Consider the following 22906-nt stretch of genomic DNA (forward strand, 5'->3'; position numbering starts at 1 on the left):
TCATGTACTGCGTCCTCGAATTATTGTTGTTGCAAGCACACACTGTAATTTACTATTCTTTCAAATTTTGAAAACCAGCAAACAGGCACATCTCAAGTATAAATAATTACCAAGCTATATCAAATGATTGCAATGGATAATGTCAGTTTTGTTGTTATTTCCCAGGTACTGTATCTATAGGTAGTAAAAGCATCTATGGCTATGACCACCAGCTTCAAGTTATTACCGGAGACTGCCTCAGAATCACCCTGGCCTCGATTCGAAATCTTCTCACTACAATGGCGCTGATGTCAATGCTGTCGCTGCCAGCTACGTGGGGGCTATGAATACCACTGGCGGAGGAAGATTCAGCATCATGTGACATGACAAAGGCACAGCTACAATCAAATTTATACCATCTAATTGTTATTCTACTTATTCATTGTGTCAAAGTAGTCGAAATAAATCGTAGAAAGTGAAAGTGAGGATATGTGTAGCAATATGGGTTAGCAATTTCTGCAGAGGTTATCTAATGAGAGAAATAATATATTTATATCATTAAATGAGAGAAACAAAATGAATGCATGAGTCCTTGTTTAGATCGGGGTAGAATTGCCTAGTGCTCACTGAAATTGACGCTATGTTGGTTACAGCAATCTGCGCTCGGAGTTTATTATCATTATTGATTTGATCAGATCAATCATCGATGAAAAGATAGCAAGGTAACGCAACGACCTGAGGTAATCTACACCCACCTTTCCTTGCCTGCTAGATGAAGCATTCCTACCTGGTGCGTTTTCGGATCAACCATTTTTTCTGGGATCACGCAATTGCTGCCTACCTTTCTTCCCTACAAGACGATGCATTACAACCTGGCTTTCAATCAACTATTTCTGGGTTCACATGAAATACCACGCTGTACTGTCTCGTACCCAAACTTTCGTTTTCAGAAACACTAGCTTCAGTCACGAGAAACGCAAGGTTTTGAATGATTTTTCTATTAAAATAAGTAACATAAAAAAATAAAAACAGAAATTAATCAATTGTTATTGACTTGACGTCACCCTCGACGTAATTGAGGGTGATCTGAAAGTAAAATGTGGGATAAGTAAGGGCTTAATATCTGCAAACGAGGTACAATAAACGAACCAATTCTGATCGTAATTGCAATTAAGTAGACCAAATTTGCTGACCACGCCATTCCAGCAAAGTACCCATTCTGCTAGGCAGTTTCTGATGAGTTGGAGCATTTGACAAGTATCTAAAATTACTTGGATTTGATGATTGGGTAAATATGGACCGGGAAAACTAGACTCAATGTTCCTGGACGATATGTTTGCCCGCAATGAGGAAAGCATAGCGGAGTGGCAGGAAAGCCCGTCGCATGTCAATGAAGCAACAGTTGCACCGGTTTCGCCATACCATATTTGCTCGTTCCGATCCTGTCAAACCATTAATGAAAAAGTATCCAAGCGGAATCTTCCAGGATGAATTGGCGCAAACAGCCATAAAAACTAATACATCTTTTGCCAGTGGCAAAAAATCATCGTCCTCGCAGTCAGTACCCATGTCTACATATCCTCGATATCTTCTTCCATCCCAAAAAACCAGTTTGCGGATCGACATTTCATCCATCATTATGGAACATATTACAGGAGTTGTTGATGCCTCTACTTATCAACTGATAGCATAAAACGCAATACCAGTAAAGCCAGGCTCAGCGGGAAGTTTTCCATACCCGCACCTTATCACAGTCGGATGGGCAAGAGCGAGTTGAAAATTTTGACGCACAAAATTGTATGCCTTAGCAGAATAATACTGCAGTGTCATTGCAAAAATATTGCAGTTCTTTAGAGTATTTGACTCCTCTTCCACCAACTTGTAGCTTCATGGCTGTAACAGCTCACTTGGTAGACGTCTGAATTTGTGTGACATCACTTTTCCACACAAATCGCTGATCAAATTTTTTTTTTTTTTCAGAGATGCAATGACCTCATCCAGAGTTTTCACTTTTTTCCTCAGGCGGCATATGTCCTCATTTTGGCAGCTTGCAACCCCTTTTTAATTTGTACCACTCTACGGCGTTGCTGTTGAATGAGCTTTTGAGGAGAGGTACGTGCACAGTAACTATGGTCGTGGAGAACTGCTTCACCGGTTTGTGCTTTACAATAACGTTTCTTATCTTGAAGTGTTGCTGGTCTCGCTTGCCGTTTGTTGGAAGCCTGAAATTCACGAATTTCACATCGACAGAGGCTAGGGTAAGGGTATACTAATATAAAGTTAACTTCAGAAGTAAATTTATAAATGTCTACTGTACCTTTGACCTCATATATTTCGGAAAGTTCAGAAATCTCGTTGGCACCGCATTCTCTCTCAAACGTATCAACTGGCCCACATGGTAAATGGCACTTTCCGGAAAATGATCGGAGCAGATAACTGACGATCTTGATGGAACCCAGTTTTTTCTAACCATCTTCCTTTCAGCGATTCATTAGTAGGAAACCTGCATTATACGGAGCATTGTATGAAGCAAATCACACTAAATAGTCAATTCTTTGTTACGAGCTATGATAAAAGCAGAAGGGACATAAAATAACTTGTCTGATAAAAGTATACATCTGACACTTTTCACTCCATAGGCTATTGTATTCAAGATTGACGCAGCCTTCTAAAGCTAAAGCAGTTCAAAGGTAAACCTTAAAAAATATTTTTGAATGAATAAATTGACAGTTTCGCACAGAGCTATAAGGACTATATAGATGAACTCGACTATGGAATTTGCAAATTCCACAGTATTTGTTTAGCATCTGAAAAAGATATCCTGTTTTAACTATGCTGATGAAAACCCATAGGCCATTAATTGAATCTTTTCCTTGTATTCCTACTCTTGCCTACATAGCATAAGCAAGAATTGAATACTAAACTGATTATTAGCCGAACTGCTTGTACTCGATCATGGACAAAATACGAACAGTGAGATGGACATTATTACAGATATTGATGATGAACATTACATAGAAGATATGGTGACACGGATTTCTGCTTGTAGTCTGGTCTGGTCATTTCATTCATATAGCTGCAACGAAATGTTCTGCTATCACTTTACCATGACCTGTTCATTACAACTGTGACTGATCTGGGCATGTCTGGCTGATATGCTTATTCTGTTATTCACTTACCGGTGAAAATTTCTGGGGTATCGACGCTTTACTATCGACTCATTCATCACTACTGCCGTTACTATTACTTCTTGCATACGACTCACTGGACATCTTCTTCCGCCTTTTACTACCCCCATATAGGCACAGCAAAGGCTACCACTACCACCAGATAAACGTACTATCTTCGACATGTCGAATTACACAGAATATCAATATACTGACACGAGATATTGGGCTGAAACAAATCCTGAATGTTTGAATAATTAGTCATTCAAAGCTCTATACGCATACAATACTACAGAACCAATACGAATCAAATATATTCAAACACCGACCGCTTTTCCATAAGCCCCTGTACTAAATCGATTAACCGAGTACCCACAATGCATCTGCGCATGGGGATCACGCAAATTTGCTTAGCCGGAGATAGCAGTAGTTCGGGGCTTGTAAAAAATACATATACGTACGACCGTCGTCGCAGGTGTCATATTGCAAGATTCAAAATAATGATATTGGTTTATTCATCAAATGTAAACGATAGGTAGTTTCTTGTTCGATTCTAAATCAACATCTGTACATAATCGCTATGGTCTGCGCAATATTGATTTGAGTATTGCTTACTCCGTATCTATAATCTGAGCCTTTCACCTGACGCCACAGTATGTTTGCAAACCAAGATTCGGAATATCCGGAGATCGGGATCGGATCAATGTGATTGTAGCTCAGTGGATTGTAGTGAACAATAATTATTTTGCATTCATCTTCAGGTTATGATGGTGGACGACGGGTCTCGGGTGGCTTATTTGGAAAGTCCGTGTTAAAGGTTTTGTGCGTAATACTAAGTTAATGCAGGATATGTAGAATTATGTATATATCCCTGGGCTAATCTCATGAATTCCAAAGTACGTTGAATGTTCACGAGCACGGGTAGGTATATGTGATACTTCTGCATAGTACAGTTCAAACTCAAAAGTAATGAAGGTCTCACTAGGCCTGAAGGGTGTATAGTGTGTTTGATTGCGATTGACATATACTCTATTCCATGTCGTCTCGACTCCTGATAATATTTCTTTGTATCCCGAGCCTGTGATGTTCTAAGTTGATTCAAATATATACATTGAGCTTAAGTGCTATTTTCGCCCCGATGATGTCATATTTTGTTATACTACTACCTATTGTTGTTATGCAACGTCCTTTCCTATTCTACTTGTTTAGACGATTACACCTGACCCAGACTAGAAACAGTGGTTGTTTTCAGCAATGAATTGCGCGTGACAGAAGGGTTTCTCTTATAGAATAATTGAGTAGGCCTAATCAAACGAATAGTTGTGCGTGACGTTGGCACCAATTCCACTCTATCTTACGAGTGTCAGCCGGAAATATTCGGTTTCATTTCAATATTGCTTCTAAAAATCAATTGCTTATTGAAGCTCTGTACCTCCCAAGAAGATCTTGATAAAAATATATGTAATAAACGGCCCAATAAACATAAGAATACATCTCAAATTTCGATGGTATCGAAACAATTAAGTAGGGTCAATTGTTGGTCTTAAAAAACGAAAATTTTTGTAGCTGCATGCAGTCGATGCAGATGTTCCACTTGAAGACTTTGAAGTCGAAAGATATTCAATATCGGCTGCCGTATCCTTACTCGCTGTGAAGATGTGGGACGCCCATATCCTAATATATTAGATAGATGAGTAAAGTTGATTTTCGGGATCAAATATTGTATGGAGTTAATTGGATTTTATCTTTCGAATTTCAGAATGCTGTTCATTCCGTACCTTATATCGCTACAATAATAATGAGCATGAGGGTATGTTTTGTGTGTGGCACCAGCATGCTAGACGAAAATTCGCAACTGCTATACTCCCGAGTACCCACTCCTTCATCACGGTACGAGTGTCCCTTCTTTCCATTTCTGGAGTATCACGACCCGGCCCCCGGGGCTGAACCGATGAGTGACAACTGGACTGTTATTTGTTGCCAAGTATGCAAGGCGTTTCTTTCGCAGCAATGGGACTCGTTTGAGCGAACCAATGTTCCCATCAATAAAAGGCTGTACTGGCTGAAAAGGCCGACCGGGTGCGAGATTCGACAGCCCGTGTCTCAGATTGAACTGGAAGAAATTTTAAACGAACATTCTAGAAGAAACCAAAGTGGTAAAGCCGCTGTTGGGAATTGTCCCCGCGGTGAGACGCCGTCATAAGAACAACATGAATTCTAGCAAGGAACCTAAATAACTTTATTTTATGGTTCTTTGTCTGCACCAGGGGTGTCAAACATACGTCTGGCGGGTCGTATTTGGTATTTCTGAGAAATGTTGAGATTATTAGCACGAATTACTCTCATCAGTTATGTCTCAAGACAGAAAATATTGAGTATGTTATATAGGCAACATTATAACCATCACACATTGGTGTTGTGGTTTCAGTGCAATCACCATTGGCGACAAGTGGCTGTCATTGACTTTGACACCCAATTCTGAGAAGGAAAAAAGTGCACACTGAGTTTTGTGGAGAAATAGACCAAAACGTAGTACTTCACAGAAATGAAAATGCCGGTTAGTGACTGGTATATGCAGGCTTCACGGAGAACATTATTGTTGCACAAAAATATATTTAAAATATCTGTGGCCGCACTTCATGACTCAACAACTCCTCGACTTCCAGAAAAATCAGAATCGCAGCATAATGATGAACCAAATAACGTCAACGTCTGTGTCGACAGTAAAATCTCGTGTAGCCTTTTCCTCACAATGCAGACACAGGACTATTGCCAGATTTCGAGTAAAACAAAGCAATCATAGCATTACGCCAAGTCGCTAACGTAGGCTATATCGTCGTTAAAGTCACTGTTTTAGCAATTATATAACTGTATTCAACCGAATAATCATCGACCTTTTGCCAATTTTATTGTTTGCTAATAAAGGTCTCGATAGAATAGAACCCTATGATCCCTAGGCTGGATAACTGAGTATTCAAGTGGACAACGCCGGCATGAATTTTGAGGCAAAATTTTGGAATAATTTCACTGGTCCGGCCCCTGAGCGATTTGAAGGTTTGAATCCCGCCCGTGACACAACTTGAGTTTGACACTCCTGGTCTATACTATATGTGTGTGTCAAGACCAACAAATGCTTTGTATGTGCAATGCATGTAAGCCGTGGGTATCGAGATTGCTGGATCGATTTTGATACACCGACTTGTTCTGTAATTTGTGCTGTAACATGCCTCTTCGTCGTCTGTCCATCTTTTGATTTGAATTATGTCGGCTATTAACATTGTGTGTGCAATGTGAAATGCTTTCATTTACTACTATACATATTTGTAAGATGAGATGGGAGTTAGATCGATTAACCAGGAAGTTTCGCGTCCACACTTTTTCCCTGTCTTTCGATTCTTGCAGACACGTTGATGACGAGGTTCCTCGTGTTGCGTTTTGAAATTTAACCTCTGTTGCATTTTATTTTTTACTGACTTAAAGTGCTTTTGTAACGTGGCCTTACCTCGCAGTATCGAATGGAAGCAGTAGGCCTACAATGTAGAAATATGGCAGTCATAATTGTTGAAATTTTAACGATACTTCATTATGCACTGAAATTATTCGTAAGCAACGTATTTTTCACAATGTTCTACAAGTAGCTATGTCATCCAGGCCAAGCTGTGCTAATTCTACCCGGTTTAGATAGTTATCGTAAGAGACTCTTCAGTGTAATCGTCTCATTATCAGGGGCGCAATGTTACAGCTTAAAGTCGGCTATAGATTGCTGATACAGTCAATTATGTTAGCGGGTTGGATGCAATTTTATAATTAGTATATTATGGATGCCAAATGTGAAGCCCTTCTTTTATCGGCCTTCTTGATGCATCATTGATATCGATCGGTACCGTTTATCATTCTGTATTGCCATATCCTGTGGTTAACCTCATATAGGTTAGTTATATTATGGGCACTTTAGTGTTGCTACGCTTAATTTATACAATCTTGCACATCTATTTTGTATGCCTTTGACCAACATCGTTTTATGAAATGTAAAGTTGGTGCTAAGCTTTTACGAATATTTTTCAGTACACCAGCAATTATGGCCAGTAACCGAGGCAATAGCCCTTCGGGGTCCAGACGTAGAAAGTTGAACGACACAGACTTTCGCGACAACGGAAAACCGCGTGGAAAAATCCGAGTATTCTGCGACACTGCCGGAAACGCGATCGCTAGCCATTACAACCAACTGCCCGAACGTGGTCGTGTGTCCCGCACTCAGAGCAAGATATATTTCATGAGGAATTTCAACAACTGGGTCAAGTCCGTGTTGTTAAAGACGTTTCAAGATCGCTTGAGAGACGAGGGCCAGGCGCAAGGCGTCACTGCGTTAGATCTGGGCTGCGGCAAAGGTGGCGATCTGCTCAAGTGGAAGAAAGGTAATGTGAGGAAGATAGTATGCACCGACATTGCTTCCAAATCTATCGATCAGTGCAAGACTCGGTACAATCACAACTACAAGCAGGCGCAGGGAAATATTTACAAAGCTGAATTCCTGGTTGCAGACTCTACGCAGCAACGCTTATCAGAACTTTACAGAAGCGACAAGCAGTCTTTTGACTTGTCAAGCTGTCAATTTGTCATGCATTATTCGTTTGAAAGCGAGGCCCGTGCTACGATGATGGTTCGTAACCTATGCGAGAGATTGAGGAAAGGCGGATATTTTGTCGGCACCACTGTGAACTCAGACGTGTTACGTCAGAGATTGGACCAGTCCGAAACAAACACGTTCGGTAATGACGTTTACAGTGTCTCGTTTGATTCCAAAGACGAATTCGCGGACTACGGCCACCGTTACAATTTTCGTTTAGACGGCGTTGTCGACTGTCACGAATTTGTATTGCAAAGAAAAGTGCTGGTGGAATTGGCCAAGGGATTCGGGATGGAATTAGTCTTGTGGCAGACGTTTTCGGACTTTTTCGCGGCCAACTCGAGGTCTCGCGAAAACAAGGACCTCATGAAAACCATCAAAGCTCTGGAGTACTACCCGAGCGCTCGTCCCAGCAGTGGAAAGGAAAACGACTACTGTCATGCGGACCAAGTGATAGCGGACATCAAAGAGAGGAAGCCGGGCAGCGAGCCGAAAGTAGGCACGTTGTCTCAGTCGGAATGGGACGCGGCGAGCTTGTATGTGGTTTTTGCGTTTAAAAAGGTAGAATCGGAAGACGAAGTGTTTGACGTGCCAGCCAGCACGAGCGACGATATACCTCTACTTGTTATTTCAAGCTGATATGTGTTCGATGTACCGAAAATGACATTACAAAATGGACTACCGGTGGCCATACAGTGTTCTACACGCCTCGAGATACATTTACACCTGGGGTCTGCAAACTAGTTTTAAGGGGTCCACGGTGAACTAATTTTGCACCTACAAAACTAAGTTGTCCCCATTGACAATATCTGTCGTATTTTCAGTGCCCACACCTGTCACAATTCAGCCAAATGGATGACATGAAAATTAATAGTAAGTGCTCCCCAACTTGCTTTCTAGGCATCAAGTGATGACCTTTCTTTACTAGTATGTGTTCTGAGACAAATGCGTCTTGTCATATCTCACTGCTTTTATATAAGTTTATTAATAATACAATCATCGATTGCGCTCCAGAGCATGGAGATGTTGGATTCAGTGTTAACTTATGAAGACTCGCGGTATAATAATTAAACACTCTTTATTTTAGAAAAATATGTTGTACACGCTTTGAAATGGAGGCATCAGCAGCTATAATGTAGTAACTCTACCTGCAAAGATCTAAGGAAAGAATATCTAAGCGATGCTGGAAGAAATAAAAAAGTGGTTCTTTCACACCTTCAACACTGCACGTAAAAGAAATAAATCAAAGTGCTGTGTATAGGAAGACTGGCGAACCGCCAACGCACACAACGGGGTGGGGGGGGGGGGGGGAAGTAACGCCGTAAATTCCTGTGCAAGTACCAGTAATTATTCCATTTTGGGTCTAGTTTTGCCTGAATGGAAACACTGTTGATTAGTAGAAATAGTCAATGTTAACACTAACTAGAAGTAGAAGTAATTTTGTATATCTCTACTCGAGTACCAGAAGTGATCTCTAGTAAGTAAAAATGTAAGTGTTTTAAGCCTGGTTTTGCTTAAAAAACTGAAAACCGTAGAAGTAGTCTAAATCATAACCGCTTCAAGTAGTGAAGGTAGGCAAAACTTGCTCGAGTAGGTACTGTGGAGAGGTAGAATCACTTCGTTACTCTGAAGATAAAACACATTTCGGACGGGCGTATAGCATATGGCAACGTTCATGACTTAACGGATGAGTCGTCATCTTCGCCGGGAACCTCAATCTCGACGTTGAACCGTTCCGCGAAATTTTTCAGCTGCTCTTCGTACAGCACGTTTCGTTTCACGGCCCGCTTGTAATTGAATTTCATGTCCTCGATTTCGTCGAAAAAGTCATCGTTGAACTCAGAAAGGGCTTTTTCCAGCCTGTCATTTTCTTCCGCGAGTCTGTCGCGCTCTCGTTCGGTCAGAGCGAGATCAGCGTTAAGTTTGATGTTTTTCTCTTGCGTCTCATCGAACCTCCGGAGCTTCAACAACACGGCGTCATCCTAGTTGAGAGAGGCGTGATGATTAATTCTGGGCACACTCGAGTGTCTCATGATGCGCGCGAATCACACAATTAGGCTTTGAGTATCACTTCTACGATGGTCAAAGTCCGGGGTCGCCAACGTTTTGCCCGCTGGCGCCAGGTCAGTAGAGACCAAATGAGTCGCCCTTCATGGTAGAAGCAAATATTTAAGTCGCAGTGGAGAAGGGTTGGTTTCGTGTGAACAGCGGAGTCCAGAAGGGAATGCGGAGTCCGAAAGGGAATCTAGTTAATACTTCTGAGCAATGTTCCCTCTAATTTTTGACGAGTCTGCGCAAACTCACCAACTTGCTGCGCAGACTCTTGAAAAACAGTGCGTAACGACAAAAAAAGGTCATCACTTCGGATTTTTTGTGCGCAAGTTAGATTTTCTGTGCGCAGAGACCGTGTCAGCACTGCGCATTTGCGCAGCTTAGAGGGAACATTGTTTCCGAGCCTTGACGAAGAGATTGGTGCTTCGTCACCAAGCGCGACAACGCAACTAAACACGATGACCCTGATGTGGGTCCCGGGAAGAGTTGTCGTTACTTGGTGAGGAGGTTGCTTGGTGAGGAGCATAAACCTCAAGTGCCCAGTGAAAAAATTCAACCAAGCACGGGTAAACGTTGGGAGTAACTGGTAACCCTTCGCATTAATCAACAAGTATATCTTGGTTTCAAAAATTTTGGTGACCTCTGGTCTAAATAGTAAGCATTGCTACTCAACAAATTTTCTACTAAATTACTGGTAGAAGTAGCGTTTTCAACGATATGTCAAAACTTGAGTTAGTGGCAGTGAACCGGAGATGGCCGCTTTTAAAATTAAATTGACAAATGACGGTACGAATTAGTACAATTTTCGAAAATATATTCAGTTGCAGTGACACAGGAGCTGTTTCGTCCTTTAGTCATGACAATTCAAGTCATATCAGTGATATCAGCATATCCCAAAACTGACTGCCACTGTACACAATCTCATAACGCTCAAACCAAATCACACAATGTTACCGGGCACCAAACATTATTATTAAGTAGCACATCTGTGCGGCTCACCGTGACATTGCTTCCGGCATCTTTGTCTGTGCTCGGCACATCCTGTCGTCGCAGAACCTGCAGCATCCCCTCGAGATCCTCTTTGGTCTTCAGTAAGCGTGCAATCTCAACTCTGAAGAGAGTATGCTCAAACAGACGTGGGCGAGGTCGAATTAATCCGTTTGCGAGGCAAAAAATAGTAGGCACGACAAAGGTTTGATGCTCACACGACAGCAGAGATGGTTTGAAAATTTCACAACAAACGTGATTTTGCTAGCAAGCCTAAGGTCGATGCAGATTTGCAGAGACTTCGTGAAAGTAATACCATAATCGTTGTACCTGGCACGCTGCAGTTCTCTCCCAGTGCTAGCTTCAGCGCCCTCAGCTGGTACGGGGAATCTTTCCAATATCTCGATCTGTAACAAAGCGTTCATCAACACCTTTTGGGTACCGCGAAATATGCTTACAATATAACGACTGTATGATTAGCGCACGTGGCCGACTTTTAGAAAGAGTCGCCAGTTAAAATTTAACGTTTGACGTTTTCTTTCAGCTCATGGAAGTTAGAACCCAGTCCCCGGTACTGTAACTACAGAACAGACCCGTACGTAGCGAATCTATGTCGAAAAAAACGTAACCTGCTGTTTCAAAGCTTCGTTTTCTCTGCGCGCTTCCTGCACTCTCTTCGTAGAGTCTTCGAAAACGACTCTCAAATCTTGAATTTGAGAATTTTTCCCGTCTAACTCTGCTCGGCACTGGCTTAATTTCATTTCCAACGCTCTACCATCGAAAGATAAGTGTCATAAGCTATTATTGTCAGGAAATAGATAAGAATTGCGTACTTGTTTGAGGTGGCGGAACCACGTCCTTTGCTTCCTAGCCCATAGGCGCGAGGAGCCCGGCTTTCAGCATTGCGGAGACGTTCCTTTAGGTTATCGTTCTCGGATTTTTGTTTCTCATACAAGTTCTGAAAAGAGAAATCGTCGCGATTTCCAACGCAAAGTAATTCTACTTTTCAAATTACTGTAGTAGGTTTACGCGACTACTTACACTATTCACTCAATTGGTTATGATGTTAGAATACTTCTTACTTTTACATCTACAGTTTTCTAGAACACTGACGTTTTTACTTACTCAAAATAACTTCTTCCGCTTGTAATCAAGTCGAAATTGACATTACTTCTACATCTACTTGAGTGCCAACAATGACCCCTTAGACAACCTACATATTTTTGGCACATAAAGTCAAATCATTCAGAAGGCGTGACTCGAGTCACCCCAACTTACCTGTAACGAAGCTTTGGACGCCTTCAATTTCTCATGGCCGGTGGACTCTTTAGTAAGTTCTCTCTGTAACCTGGCGTTCTCTTTCATCAGTTTCTCCACGCCCAACGTTTTGCTTTCGTATCTCGAACTGAGCTGACCCCCAATCTGTCTCGACATCATGTCGATTCGTTGCTGAAAAGTAAGCTTGCTTATTTACACCTGTACTGCCTCTGACGATAAAGCAAAGAATTCAGATGTTAAAAGTGTAGCCATCGATCGAACTCTTAAAACGTGGCTAATGCCTGCAACAAAGATTTGTGTGACCCGTGCTGAAGGGGCGCGGATCGTGTAATGAGTTTCTAATTTAGATTGGTCCAGTGAGTTTTAGTTAGGCTCGAGCGGTCTGATAGAAGGACTAAAATAGCATTGAAACAGACAATACACATATGATGACTTTGTACAAGGGATGTCGAGTCCGTTCAATCACTACAGACTCCGACTATTTTCTTCGCAGATCTCCGACTTCGACATTCCTCTAAATCAGTGGTTCCCAACCGGGGGAGGGGGGAATTTTGAAATTTTTAGGGGGAATCTGGCTTTGGCATTGTATCGGAAGATACACTGGGTTCACAAGGTTTTTAGATTTTTATGTTATAGAACTGTTAAGTAGAAATTAGTTCTTTACAATTGTATGTTTCTTTGGCGGATTTCAAGCTATAGGTATATGTTTAAATGCCTTCCGTAGCTATTACACCCCGTGATAAAGTGAGGCTCACGAGACGATTTCGTTGGGTCTGCGACAGCCTCTCGACCAAATTGCTACTAAGCAGGAAAATGTCAAGCCGAATTCAGCACAAGGCCGCTAGTGAAATTTGTTCAACTTTTTAGGCCAACATATGAGCTAACGTGAAAAACTTAACGTACCAAATTCATCGATTCAACTCAAGTCCATAGCAAGCGGACTTGATGATTTATTTTTCGTCAGCGGCTACCCGATCGGTCAAAAACAGATCAAATGTGACTGTACCTTACCAAAGTTTAGTGCGGTCCGGATTCACCATAGTTCGGGCATATCTGAATATGTTTGGCCATTAATTGCTCTGTCAACACATGGTTGCGCGTTAAAAAAGCACAATTTTAGTCACAGGCAACTTTTTTCATAGGGGGGGAATTTTAGCTCAAATTTCGGCCAAGGGGGGCACGAGACGAAAAAGGTTGGGAACCACTGCTCTAAATCGACTCAAAAAGTGATACGTTTATTACATTTTTTGTTTTTACCATGTGAATTAGCCAATGTTTTTAGTTTTTAAAAAGAGTTATCCTGCAGATACAAATTAAGTCCGTAAAGGCCGATTACATGAAAAAATTGATAACTAGCGTAACTGCAACATTTGAGAACATTTGGTTCAGTTTCAAGTTAGTTGGAGTCGGAATCAGAGAGTTTTAACAAACTCCGAATTGACTCGAGTCAATTTGCGTATTGACTCGACCTGTACTCGAGTCATTCTCCATGACTCGAACCAAGTCATATGACTCGAGGCTAGGACGGCTAAGACAGACATTTCATTGTAACTTCGAAGAATTGTAAAGTTACCACATTATTGGTATTTCGTCTATCAGTCCTGATACTTGAAAATTGGGCCAGAAAATGTTAAACTGAGGGAATTTGCTATATTATTAATACGAGCCATTCTATATCACTCGATCAGAGTTGAAAAAAGTGTGTTGAACCAGATTGAACTGCAAACTGAACATAATGACTTAGACTCGAGTCAAGACACTGTGACTCGGACTTGGCCCTCTACTAGCTGACTCGGACTCAGAATCGACTCGATTCGAAACTATAAAAGTGAGATTGACTTGTGACTCGGAACCTTGCGACTTGGTTACCACCCTGATCCCAAACTTTGTCTTCAAATTCGTGCTCGGCACGTGAAATATGGCGAATATATGAAAATAAAATTCATTAGATGACCCGCACATTTGTTTTGAGGCATCAAGTAGTCCGATATAGAATTCGTTTGAAGTCTTGCAGTCGCCAATTGCTGTCAAGCCAGTCACTACTAGACTTGCTACTTATACAACACTTACGTTCGTCATTGATACGACGAAAAATTTCGCGCATTGTAGCGCACACATTGAAAATGAAAATCACATACCTTCAACTGCGCGTTTTCCTTCCTGACGCTCTCCATAACCTCATTTGAGACGACGCCCGGCGCCTTCTTCAACGTCTCGTTCTCTCGCTGCACTCTCTCCACTACTTTTTTCAGCATGCCAATCATTCTCTCCAGCTCGGCCGGAGACCTGCCCGTCGTGCCCGCGTCCTTCCCGGCTTTTTTCGCCTGGCCAGCCGCGCGGTGCCTGTCCGCGCGCACCTCGGCTTCGCGCTTCTCGGCCTTAAGCAGCTCGATGTATCTTTGCTGGTCGGAGATTCGATCCTGAACGATTTCAATTTTGGGATGATTAAGATGTCGCCGATTGCGGCGAAATGGGAAAATAACGATTCGGCGGTTATCGAAAGGGTAATTTCCACCCTAATGGGAGAAAAGACGTCAACAGGTGATAAATGGGCGAAAACAACATGTCTCCGCTTATTTTCGGTTTCTTGCAAAGTCGAATTAGTATATCTGCATAAAAACTATTTTAAGTAAAAGTAATATACGAATAAAACTTCTCGGGTAAGTATTACAAGTACATAAAATCTACTTGAATACTCTGGCTTTCAGGGGAAGAAAAGGTCATGCCAAGCTTTTTAAGGGGGGCGAAGTGTCTGAGGACAAATATAAAAACTATTTGAAGAGTCAAATGATTCGTAGCATTCGCTCATGGTAGCCGCCCAAATGTTAATAAAATACAATCTCACCCGCAAGCGTGGCAGGTCTATCTTGGACTGTTCAACCTGAAACTTCAACTCCGCGTTTTCCGAGTAAAGCTTCAGCAGCTCGCTCTGAAATTTGCTCTCCCTGTCGCGGTGCAGCTGGTCCACGGAAAGAGCGGTCTGCGGTCTGGCGCCTTTCAAAATACAACGCTGAATCGTACTGAATTTCTTAAAACACGACCATCGAGTTACCTTTCGCCGTCATCTCTCTCTCCAGAGCCTCCAGTCGTTCGCTGAGTGATTTGTTCCTTGCTTCCATTTCGGCTACGTTCACGTCTCGTGGTAAATTCTTTTCGGTCCTCAGCCTGCTGTTTTCTTCGCCTACTTCATGAAGCTTTCTGCGTCGAGTATGGAAGCGTTACCGCGATGAATTGCGAATCAAGGTACGGCATTGTGATATACCACAATAAGCGGGAATAGAAACTTTTATGATTCTTCAAATTTGATAACGCTTTTGTTACCGTAAATATCGGAATATTCTTGCTTCTAATAATATTTTTCGAAATTTCGAATTAGAAAGTGAGGAAGTATGCAATGCATCATACGGGTGCGTCCTACACCTAGGAACATAATTTTTTACCGTCTCTCAATTTGGATATGTCTCTATCCCCATAATCCCCATAAATCTTGGAATACTGTGCTATTAAATAATCTTTTCCAACCTTCCCAATTGAAAAAAAAACACAGATGGAATCCTCTCACACAGGGGTGGCCAACCCGTGGCCCGCTAGAAAGTTTTAGTTCTCCGCGAGGAAATTTTGGAAATTAGTTACATTATCAAGTAATAAATCGCCCGGTTATTGTGAACTTGCGATGCCAACCAAAAATTTGATCAGCCTGACTGCGAAATTTTAGGATGTTGATGACTAAATTAACTGTTCCGACCCATTGGCAAAACCAGTGGCCAGCTACAATCTACATACTTCGTAGATCTTCGCATATTAAAATATTTCACGGCAGATCCATTTAACTTGAACTTGACCTATTATCACTTGATTTCTTGCATATAATATTAGTGCCCCTCCAGCCCAGCTGGGCGACCCACAATATATGCAAGTATATTATTGCATTCATTCATTTTCGTGCTTACCGCAGAAGATAAGACTTGCTTTCACCTTTACCTAATACTAATCGCTCCTATCGGACGACAAAAAATGTTCGGCCCTTTGGCTGAAAATGTTGGGCACGCCTGCTCTTATACATAGGAACATAAAAACATCCAGCATATTTGTGCTGTAATTTTATTCTCCAAACCTCCCAAATGCAAAACACCAACGACAGCAATATATCACTTACAGACTCAATTCCTCAATTCTATGTCCCTCGTCTCGAGCGGCTTTAGTAACAGCCGGTGGCTCGCTGTCTTTTGCGACAGCGTGAATTGGAGCGTGAAATCCCACAACTTTACGTGTCTTCTCTCTTTCCAGACGAGTCACGGTCTCTCGCAAGGATGCGGTCTGGCGATAATTTAATAATTGTTAAAATTTCCATTTCAATCTTTACTATTCAATGTTTAAATTACAAGCTACCTGCTTCTCCAACTGCTGCACGGTGCGTTCTTTCTCCTGCAGTTTCACCCTCAGATTTTCCACACGACCTTGCCAAAGTTTTTTAGTCTCCCACTTTACAAATTCTAGTTCGTTCTGAAGAAGTACGAGTCGATTTTTCGATTATGCGAAACACAAAAGTAGCATTATTGCGAAAAACTCCAAAATCATAAGCCCTTGAAGAAGTAAATAAAACAAGTGAAGTTAAGTTAGTGATCGACAGCTACTTCGTTACTGATTTTGCACACGCTTCATTCCTACGCTTTACCAATCAACCTCAACAGCTCAGACGCCAGCGCGATAAACACGTTCACACACTACAAAGCCTCAGTTACTAGCGCAAACAATACCCAAGTAGCCGGCCCATTGAGACGGCCGCTCATAAAACAATAAAGTGGATAGCAGAACAAACACAATGCGAACAAAAGAATTTTTTCCAGAGCTCGAATTGACAAAGCAGACGATCCACAAGATAAAAGACATATGCTGTGTGCGGCGCTCGAAATGATCAGAGGTGTCGCACTTCAACTTTTCGAAATCCTCAAGTAGTTTTTTAGTGACTCGACTTGACGCGAGTCAGTTTTTCAAACGCGTAAAATGACTCGACTCCAGTCAATTTGTGTATTGACTTGTACATACTTACTTACTTGCACCAAGTCATATGACTCGATACTAGGACGGCCAAGACAGACATTTCGTTGTGATTTCGAAGAATAGTGAAGTCACCACTTTATTGGTATTTCGACTATCGGTCCTGATACTTGGAAAATAGGGCCAGAAACTGTTAGGACTGAGGAAAATTACGATATCATGAATAAATAATATATTCGTCTTGAAATAAACCCGAATATTTTCAGCTGACACTCGTCAGCAACTAGTAGACATTTCAAATGTATTTTGTATATCAACACTATCAACAGTCTTATCGCCAAATACTTGAATACCATGGGTGACTACTCAAATTTTCAGACTGACGTAGGTTATAAGACGAAAACAGGATATGACGACAACATTCAACGGTTATACCTTTCCGGGGGCTGCAGCTTGTTCCAATTCGGTCGTCAATTTCTGAACTTCACTTTCCAATTCTCGTATCCTGCTTGCGTTATCGACACCAAAATGGTACGAAACGGAGTTACCTGTGGGCGGCTGTGTTCTGAAATGGACCAGCATCGAAATCTATCCTTTTCAACAAGCAAGGCTTATATATTACTCAGATTTCGAAGCGTCCGCCGGGGTTACGCGACTTTCTTTGACCGGTACGTTGTCATTATCATCATCATCGTCATCATCATCATCCGACTCATCGGAGTCCGGTTTTTGCTGAGTCATCGGTTTTTGAACTGATATTTTAGTTGTATCGCTCGACTGAACGTACCGGCGCAATTTGTCTCGCAGTTTTTCGTTCTCTTGATCCACTTTCAGTTTTTCGTTCTTCAATCTTCGACAGAGGAAAGAGAAGGATACCATGGGTGACAACTCGCAGCGAGAAATAGGACGACAATAATTTTTCCTCATGCACGGCATTGCACTTATTCATTTTAGTTGCTGTCATGTTCGATTATTACTGTTGAATGGCAAGGATAACATGAAGCCAAAATGGAAGTTTCAAAACAATTTTCGCGAACTGGTGAACCTTAAAAAATCATGCTTACCCAAAAATGTTATTACGACAAATGCATGCAACTCAAAACCAAATATTGGAAACTTTAATTGAATGAGTAATTTGCTGCTGACTTCATGATACTACACGTTTTATGCATGGTTCTGTCAATTTCCCGCAAGGCGCAGTCATGATAAAAACAACTAACTTCATTTTGTTGGGTTTCTGCGGAGAAACCGTGACTTTGCTATTTGCTAGATACTGACAAATATCGCTAAGTTCTATGTCAAAATTCAACAAATATTGTGTAAAATGCCTTTTTAGCTTTCATATATAATGGACTTCAACGATTTGTAGGCTAATTTCAAACAGCTTTGTGACATATGCCATCTTCAACTCTATATCGCGATGGAGAAAAATGTGTTCCAAATTTCTAGTCCTTTTAAAATTTGACGTTTCATCGCTCTAATTAGTGGACAAACGTCTAATATAAAAGAGTTGGCGATTGAGAACTATACTGGCCTAGTGCAATCAAGAGCCGTGTAAACCTGTCAATCGCCGACGTCTTCCTTTCGACTTCTCCCAACATTTTCTTCAGCTCGCTGTTCATACTTTCGTGCTTAGCTCGCTCTTGCTTCAGGCCGCGTTGCAGTATCGCGACTTTATCTTTCAAATCGTCGATCTCGTCCTAAAAAATACAATCAACCACATAAAACAAAGAGACTCTTGGACGTGCAGAATTAAAACATACAATCGAACAATATATTCGTATCAGGGTTGTAACCAAGTCACAAGTGAATCTCACTTTTATAGTTTTGACTCGAGTCAAGTCGAGTCATTTTCAATTCACCACTGAGTCAAGTCCGAGTCCAAGTCATCGAGCAGAGGTTCGAGTTCGAGTCATGGTATTATGACTCGAGTCAGAGTCCAAGTCATTGTGTTGATTACTCAGTTTCCAGTTAAAGTCTTGCTAAACCCACTTTTGTAACTCTGTTTGGTGATATCGAATGGTTCGCATTTATAATATACTAATTTTCCTCACTTTTAACAGTTTCTGGTCGCATTTTCAAGTACCAGTACCAATAGACGAAATCCCAAAAGGGTGGTTACTTCACTGTGCTTTGAAATTACAATGAAATTTCGGTCTTGACCGTCTGAGTCTCGAGTATATGACTTGGTTCGAGTCATGGGCGATGACTCGAGTCCAAGTCGAGTCCATAAACAGATTGACCCAAGTCGATTCGAGTCATTTCCATATTTTAAGAAAATGACTCGGGTCAGGTCGAGTCATCAGAAAATCGTGACTCGAGTCTGACTCGAATCATTACAGCCCTGATTCATATTGAAACAAACCATAATTCTTTCGGCTGACCCGCGTCAGGGGTAATCGTGAGCAACTAGTGGAGAATGCAAAAGAACTTTGCATATAAAAACAAGCGACATACCCGGTAAGCTTCCGTTTTCTTTTGTACTAACGCTTGTACGGCGGCGTTTGTGTTGGAACCTTCGTTTGCGGCTCGTAGATTTTCTTGCGCCTGTTGCACCATGTCCGCGCGGAGTTCGCTGATAACTTGGCTGAGTCGCTGCACGAGGTAGAAAAGGGTAGAAAAGTATATTCATATTGAAATGAACCCGAATATTTTCGGCTGACACCCGTTAGGGGTAATTGTCAGCGACTAGCACAGAATTGGAAAGAACATTGTTAAGATTAATAATATTCTAATGTGCAAATAACAATCGCCTCTTACTATAAAATAGTTATTGATAACACGATCCATGTCATCAAAATTGATAACAGTGCCATCAGTTCAGCAAATTATGCAAATATGATCGCTAGTAGTCGCAAGGCCAACCAACTCATTACGAATTAGTGATAGCGACCATGAGACGATAAAATGTGATATTCGACCATTCGTATTAATCGGAAGGCACAAAACATTTCAGGTTATCGAATAATTTTGTCAAAATATTCATAGGCAAAGTCAGCATATGCATAAACAAATTTTTCTTTCTTCAAGCCCGCTTATGCTTAGCTCAAATATACAAGACCAGGATTAATTAGAAACTCAAACTATTCAAAATTGGCACTTCTTAGTATGCCTCACAAATTTTCTTAACGATCATGTCAATTCCAATGAAAAACAACAACCAATGACACCTGTCCTATTTCAAACCCATTGAATCGTGTAATAACAATACCTTTTGTTTTGCGTCCTTCTCCTCGATTTGCGCCTTCATTCTCTCAACCATACCCTTCATGGCAGCCGACGCGTTTTTATTATTCGAATCCCGCTGGCTTTGCAAGTCCGCCTGCGTCTTTGCGTATTTCTGGTAAAGGAACGAAGCGTGAAACGCAGAGCGTGATAATTCGACAGATCGTCCTCACCATTTCAAGTTCGTCGATACTCTTCTCCTTGCTGGACAAAGCGTCTTTGAGTTGTTTCAGCGCGATATCGTATTCCGCGATAATCCTGTCAAAAGGAATGGCTGTGGCATGCCAGGAAGATGAGGAGACCATGACCATGACCAAAGCCAAATCAAACAAATCGCCTATGATAGTGTACATCAGAATTTACATATCTTTTCCAAGTCTTATCTCGTACAAATGCCGAAAACTGATATCAAACGGCAGCATTCGGCAATCTACAAAAACCTCGAGACGCATTACTTGTTTCTTTCCTTCTCCGCCTGCCTTCTCGAACTGTCCAGTGCTTCCTTCTGCTTTCTGATATCCGCATGAGCCGCCTTCACTCGATCCATTAACAAGGTCAACGCGTTGTCTTGCTGTTGCGTCAACTGTTCCAGCTCGGACATACGCTTCAAGCGGTCTCCGCTCAGCGGTCTGCCGCCCGAAGTTTGCATGCCGTCCTTGAAAAAGGTGCAGAGTCGATTAGATTTATATCGCACAATATTCAGATTTACGCAGCGATGAGATCTTGCTTTGTTCATGTGAGACGATGCCTGCCGATTTACATCATGGATGGAGTCGGGAGAGTTACGAAAAATACATAAAATAAAATTATTATTAATAAAAATAATGAATAACTAAAAATAACAATATTTTTCTCACAATGTTTTTGTAAACATTAATTAGTCTTATTATCATTATTATTTTCGCTGAAACTTCACGTATACTTCAACGCCGTCATTGCTTCCTTCGGGGGCAGGTCGGTGTGAATAAAGGATATAATAATAATAATTCGACATGACCAGAAGATCACGTTATTGGGCATAGTGCATATTCTTCGGACGAACCTGAACACCACTGAACTAAAATTACACTTGTACTTGAAAATCACAGCAATTTCTGTTATTTCGATTCTTTATTCTAAATCATCTCTACCTCTGCAACCCTTGCCAATTATTATGTAATCATGTATTGTGTTGAAATAACAATTTGACTCCATTAATGAGATTCTAAAAGTTTACTTCAATCTCGTCATTGTCCTCAAGGGGTATGTTGCTTCCCGGATTGTGCGGGTATATAGCAGTTTAACTGTGAATAAGGAATATAATAACAATAGCAATCAGATAAACAGATAAATAAAATGAGAAATCAAAGGGTCTCAAATCACAGACATAATGTGTGACATCACTCTGGCTTTCATATTTCGCAAAATATCGATGAAACGAAGGTCAATTGCGAGTGTAAAATATTTGAAGCCTAGCTGTTAAATTTCGCAACATAGTGATAACAGGGCATCGCTTACGTAACGGCATAGACTATTTACCGCGGCCGATTTTCTGAACTTTCCGAAAGCGTCGTCAGCCTTGGAATGGATTCTTCTCTGCATGGACGACAGTTCGTTTTCGTGCTGCTTGATAGCCGAGTCGTAATCACGGCGAGATTCCTCTAACAGCTTTTTGAATCTGCACCGAAAAAAAAAAGGTATCGAAAAGCGTTAACAAGCGGTCTGTTTGTCAAAAGGTCGATAAAAAATGCCTAATTATAGCCCGTCCTTAATTATGCCGACAAATTTCACGAAGTGTCTGAATCTTCACAAATTTTGCTTCCTCAAACTTCATGCCGTTTTTAGAACATGAGACACATAACAGCTTAGTCTTCACACTAACATTGATTTAACAGACGAAATAAAACCCGACCCATACACCATCATGGCCCAAAGCTTTCAAAATTTCAGTTTTAACAAGCGATGAACTTGTATTTAATGTCACCACACCTTTCTACGCTCTCCTCTTTCTGCTGCAGTCTCTTTTTCAGAGTTTCGATCGTTTCCTTGGCGACGTGAAGCTGCTTATCCGATTCCCCGCCCTGCAAACGCATGTCGTCGGTGAAAAAAATTCAAAAATTGCAAAAAAATATTTGAAAAACGGCTAATCACCATTTGCGATTGCGATTTTACGATCGTGACTTGACGGGAGACGCCACTTTCCGGAATTCTCAACCTCAAATCATTCACCATACGGTCTCTGGCGAACACGTCGCCTTCGAGAACGTGTATCCTGTTTTTAAGCCGGTTCGTGTCACTTTCGTAGAACTGTCAGTGAAACAAGATGGTTGAATAGAACAACGCGAAAAATCTATGACCTAATTTCACCTTGATCTGTCCGACGAGATCCTTGTGTTTTTTGTTCAAATCCGAGATTTGCTTCAACGCCCGCGTCAGTTGAATGTCAAGGGGCAGGGTCGGGTCGGGTAGTAGGTCCGGTATGTCGTCAAGCCTAAACAAAAAGAGTAGGGTCAGAGGTTGAGGCATACCTTTTTGTCACTTTCTGAAACTTTTCGTTTCAGCTAATCTTGGTGGGTGTGTGAGAGAGAGAGGCATTGATGCCCAAAGTACTGGA

General features: G+C 41.4%; 2 protein-coding genes and 1 long non-coding RNA gene across 3 annotated transcripts in view; 1 reads left to right on the forward strand and 2 right to left on the reverse strand.

The window, feature by feature from the left end:
* Nucleotides 1-961: 961 nt before the first annotated feature.
* LOC145447317 (uncharacterized) lies at nt 962-2717 on the reverse strand. Its single transcript, XR_013917528.1, has 2 exons — nt 2297-2717; nt 962-2201 (listed from the first exon to the last, which is right to left on the reverse strand). It is a non-coding gene; the product is annotated as an uncharacterized LOC145447317 (long non-coding RNA).
* Nucleotides 2718-5350: 2633 nt separating this feature from the next.
* On the forward strand, nt 5351-8788 carry LOC145447319 (mRNA cap guanine-N(7) methyltransferase-like). The gene has a single exon (XM_080325745.1). It carries the CDS (start codon nt 7168-7170, stop codon nt 8410-8412), a length of 1245 nt encoding a protein of 414 aa, XP_080181871.1. The 5' UTR covers nt 5351-7167; the 3' UTR covers nt 8413-8788.
* A 44-nt stretch (nt 8789-8832) lies between these two features.
* LOC145447318 (centrosomal protein of 290 kDa-like) overlaps nt 8833-22906 on the reverse strand; it is a 32159-nt gene continuing 18085 nt past the window's right edge. Inside the window, exons 30-51 of the mRNA XM_080325744.1 lie at nt 22660-22783; nt 22444-22599; nt 22282-22373; nt 21832-21970; nt 20769-20968; nt 20487-20571; nt 20300-20428; nt 19546-19683; nt 18649-18788; nt 17711-17938; nt 17524-17653; nt 16480-16593; nt 16247-16407; nt 15143-15288; nt 14936-15084; nt 14229-14510; nt 12091-12261; nt 11646-11770; nt 11442-11583; nt 11143-11219; nt 10825-10936; nt 8833-9755 (exon numbers count right to left, since the gene is read on the reverse strand). Of these exons, the coding sequence (XP_080181870.1) occupies nt 9447-9755; nt 10825-10936; nt 11143-11219; nt 11442-11583; nt 11646-11770; nt 12091-12261; nt 14229-14510; nt 14936-15084; nt 15143-15288; nt 16247-16407; nt 16480-16593; nt 17524-17653; nt 17711-17938; nt 18649-18788; nt 19546-19683; nt 20300-20428; nt 20487-20571; nt 20769-20968; nt 21832-21970; nt 22282-22373; nt 22444-22599; nt 22660-22783 (3349 nt within the window). The 3' untranslated portion in view covers nt 8833-9446. The remainder of the gene's footprint in view (nt 9756-10824; nt 10937-11142; nt 11220-11441; nt 11584-11645; nt 11771-12090; nt 12262-14228; nt 14511-14935; nt 15085-15142; nt 15289-16246; nt 16408-16479; nt 16594-17523; nt 17654-17710; nt 17939-18648; nt 18789-19545; nt 19684-20299; nt 20429-20486; nt 20572-20768; nt 20969-21831; nt 21971-22281; nt 22374-22443; nt 22600-22659; nt 22784-22906) is intronic.

The sequence above is a fragment of the Botryllus schlosseri genome, chromosome 9, assembly GCF_051294905.1.
Source record: "Botryllus schlosseri isolate E-star chromosome 9, Bs_hap1, whole genome shotgun sequence".
NCBI classification, from domain to species: domain Eukaryota; kingdom Metazoa; phylum Chordata; class Ascidiacea; order Stolidobranchia; family Styelidae; genus Botryllus; species Botryllus schlosseri.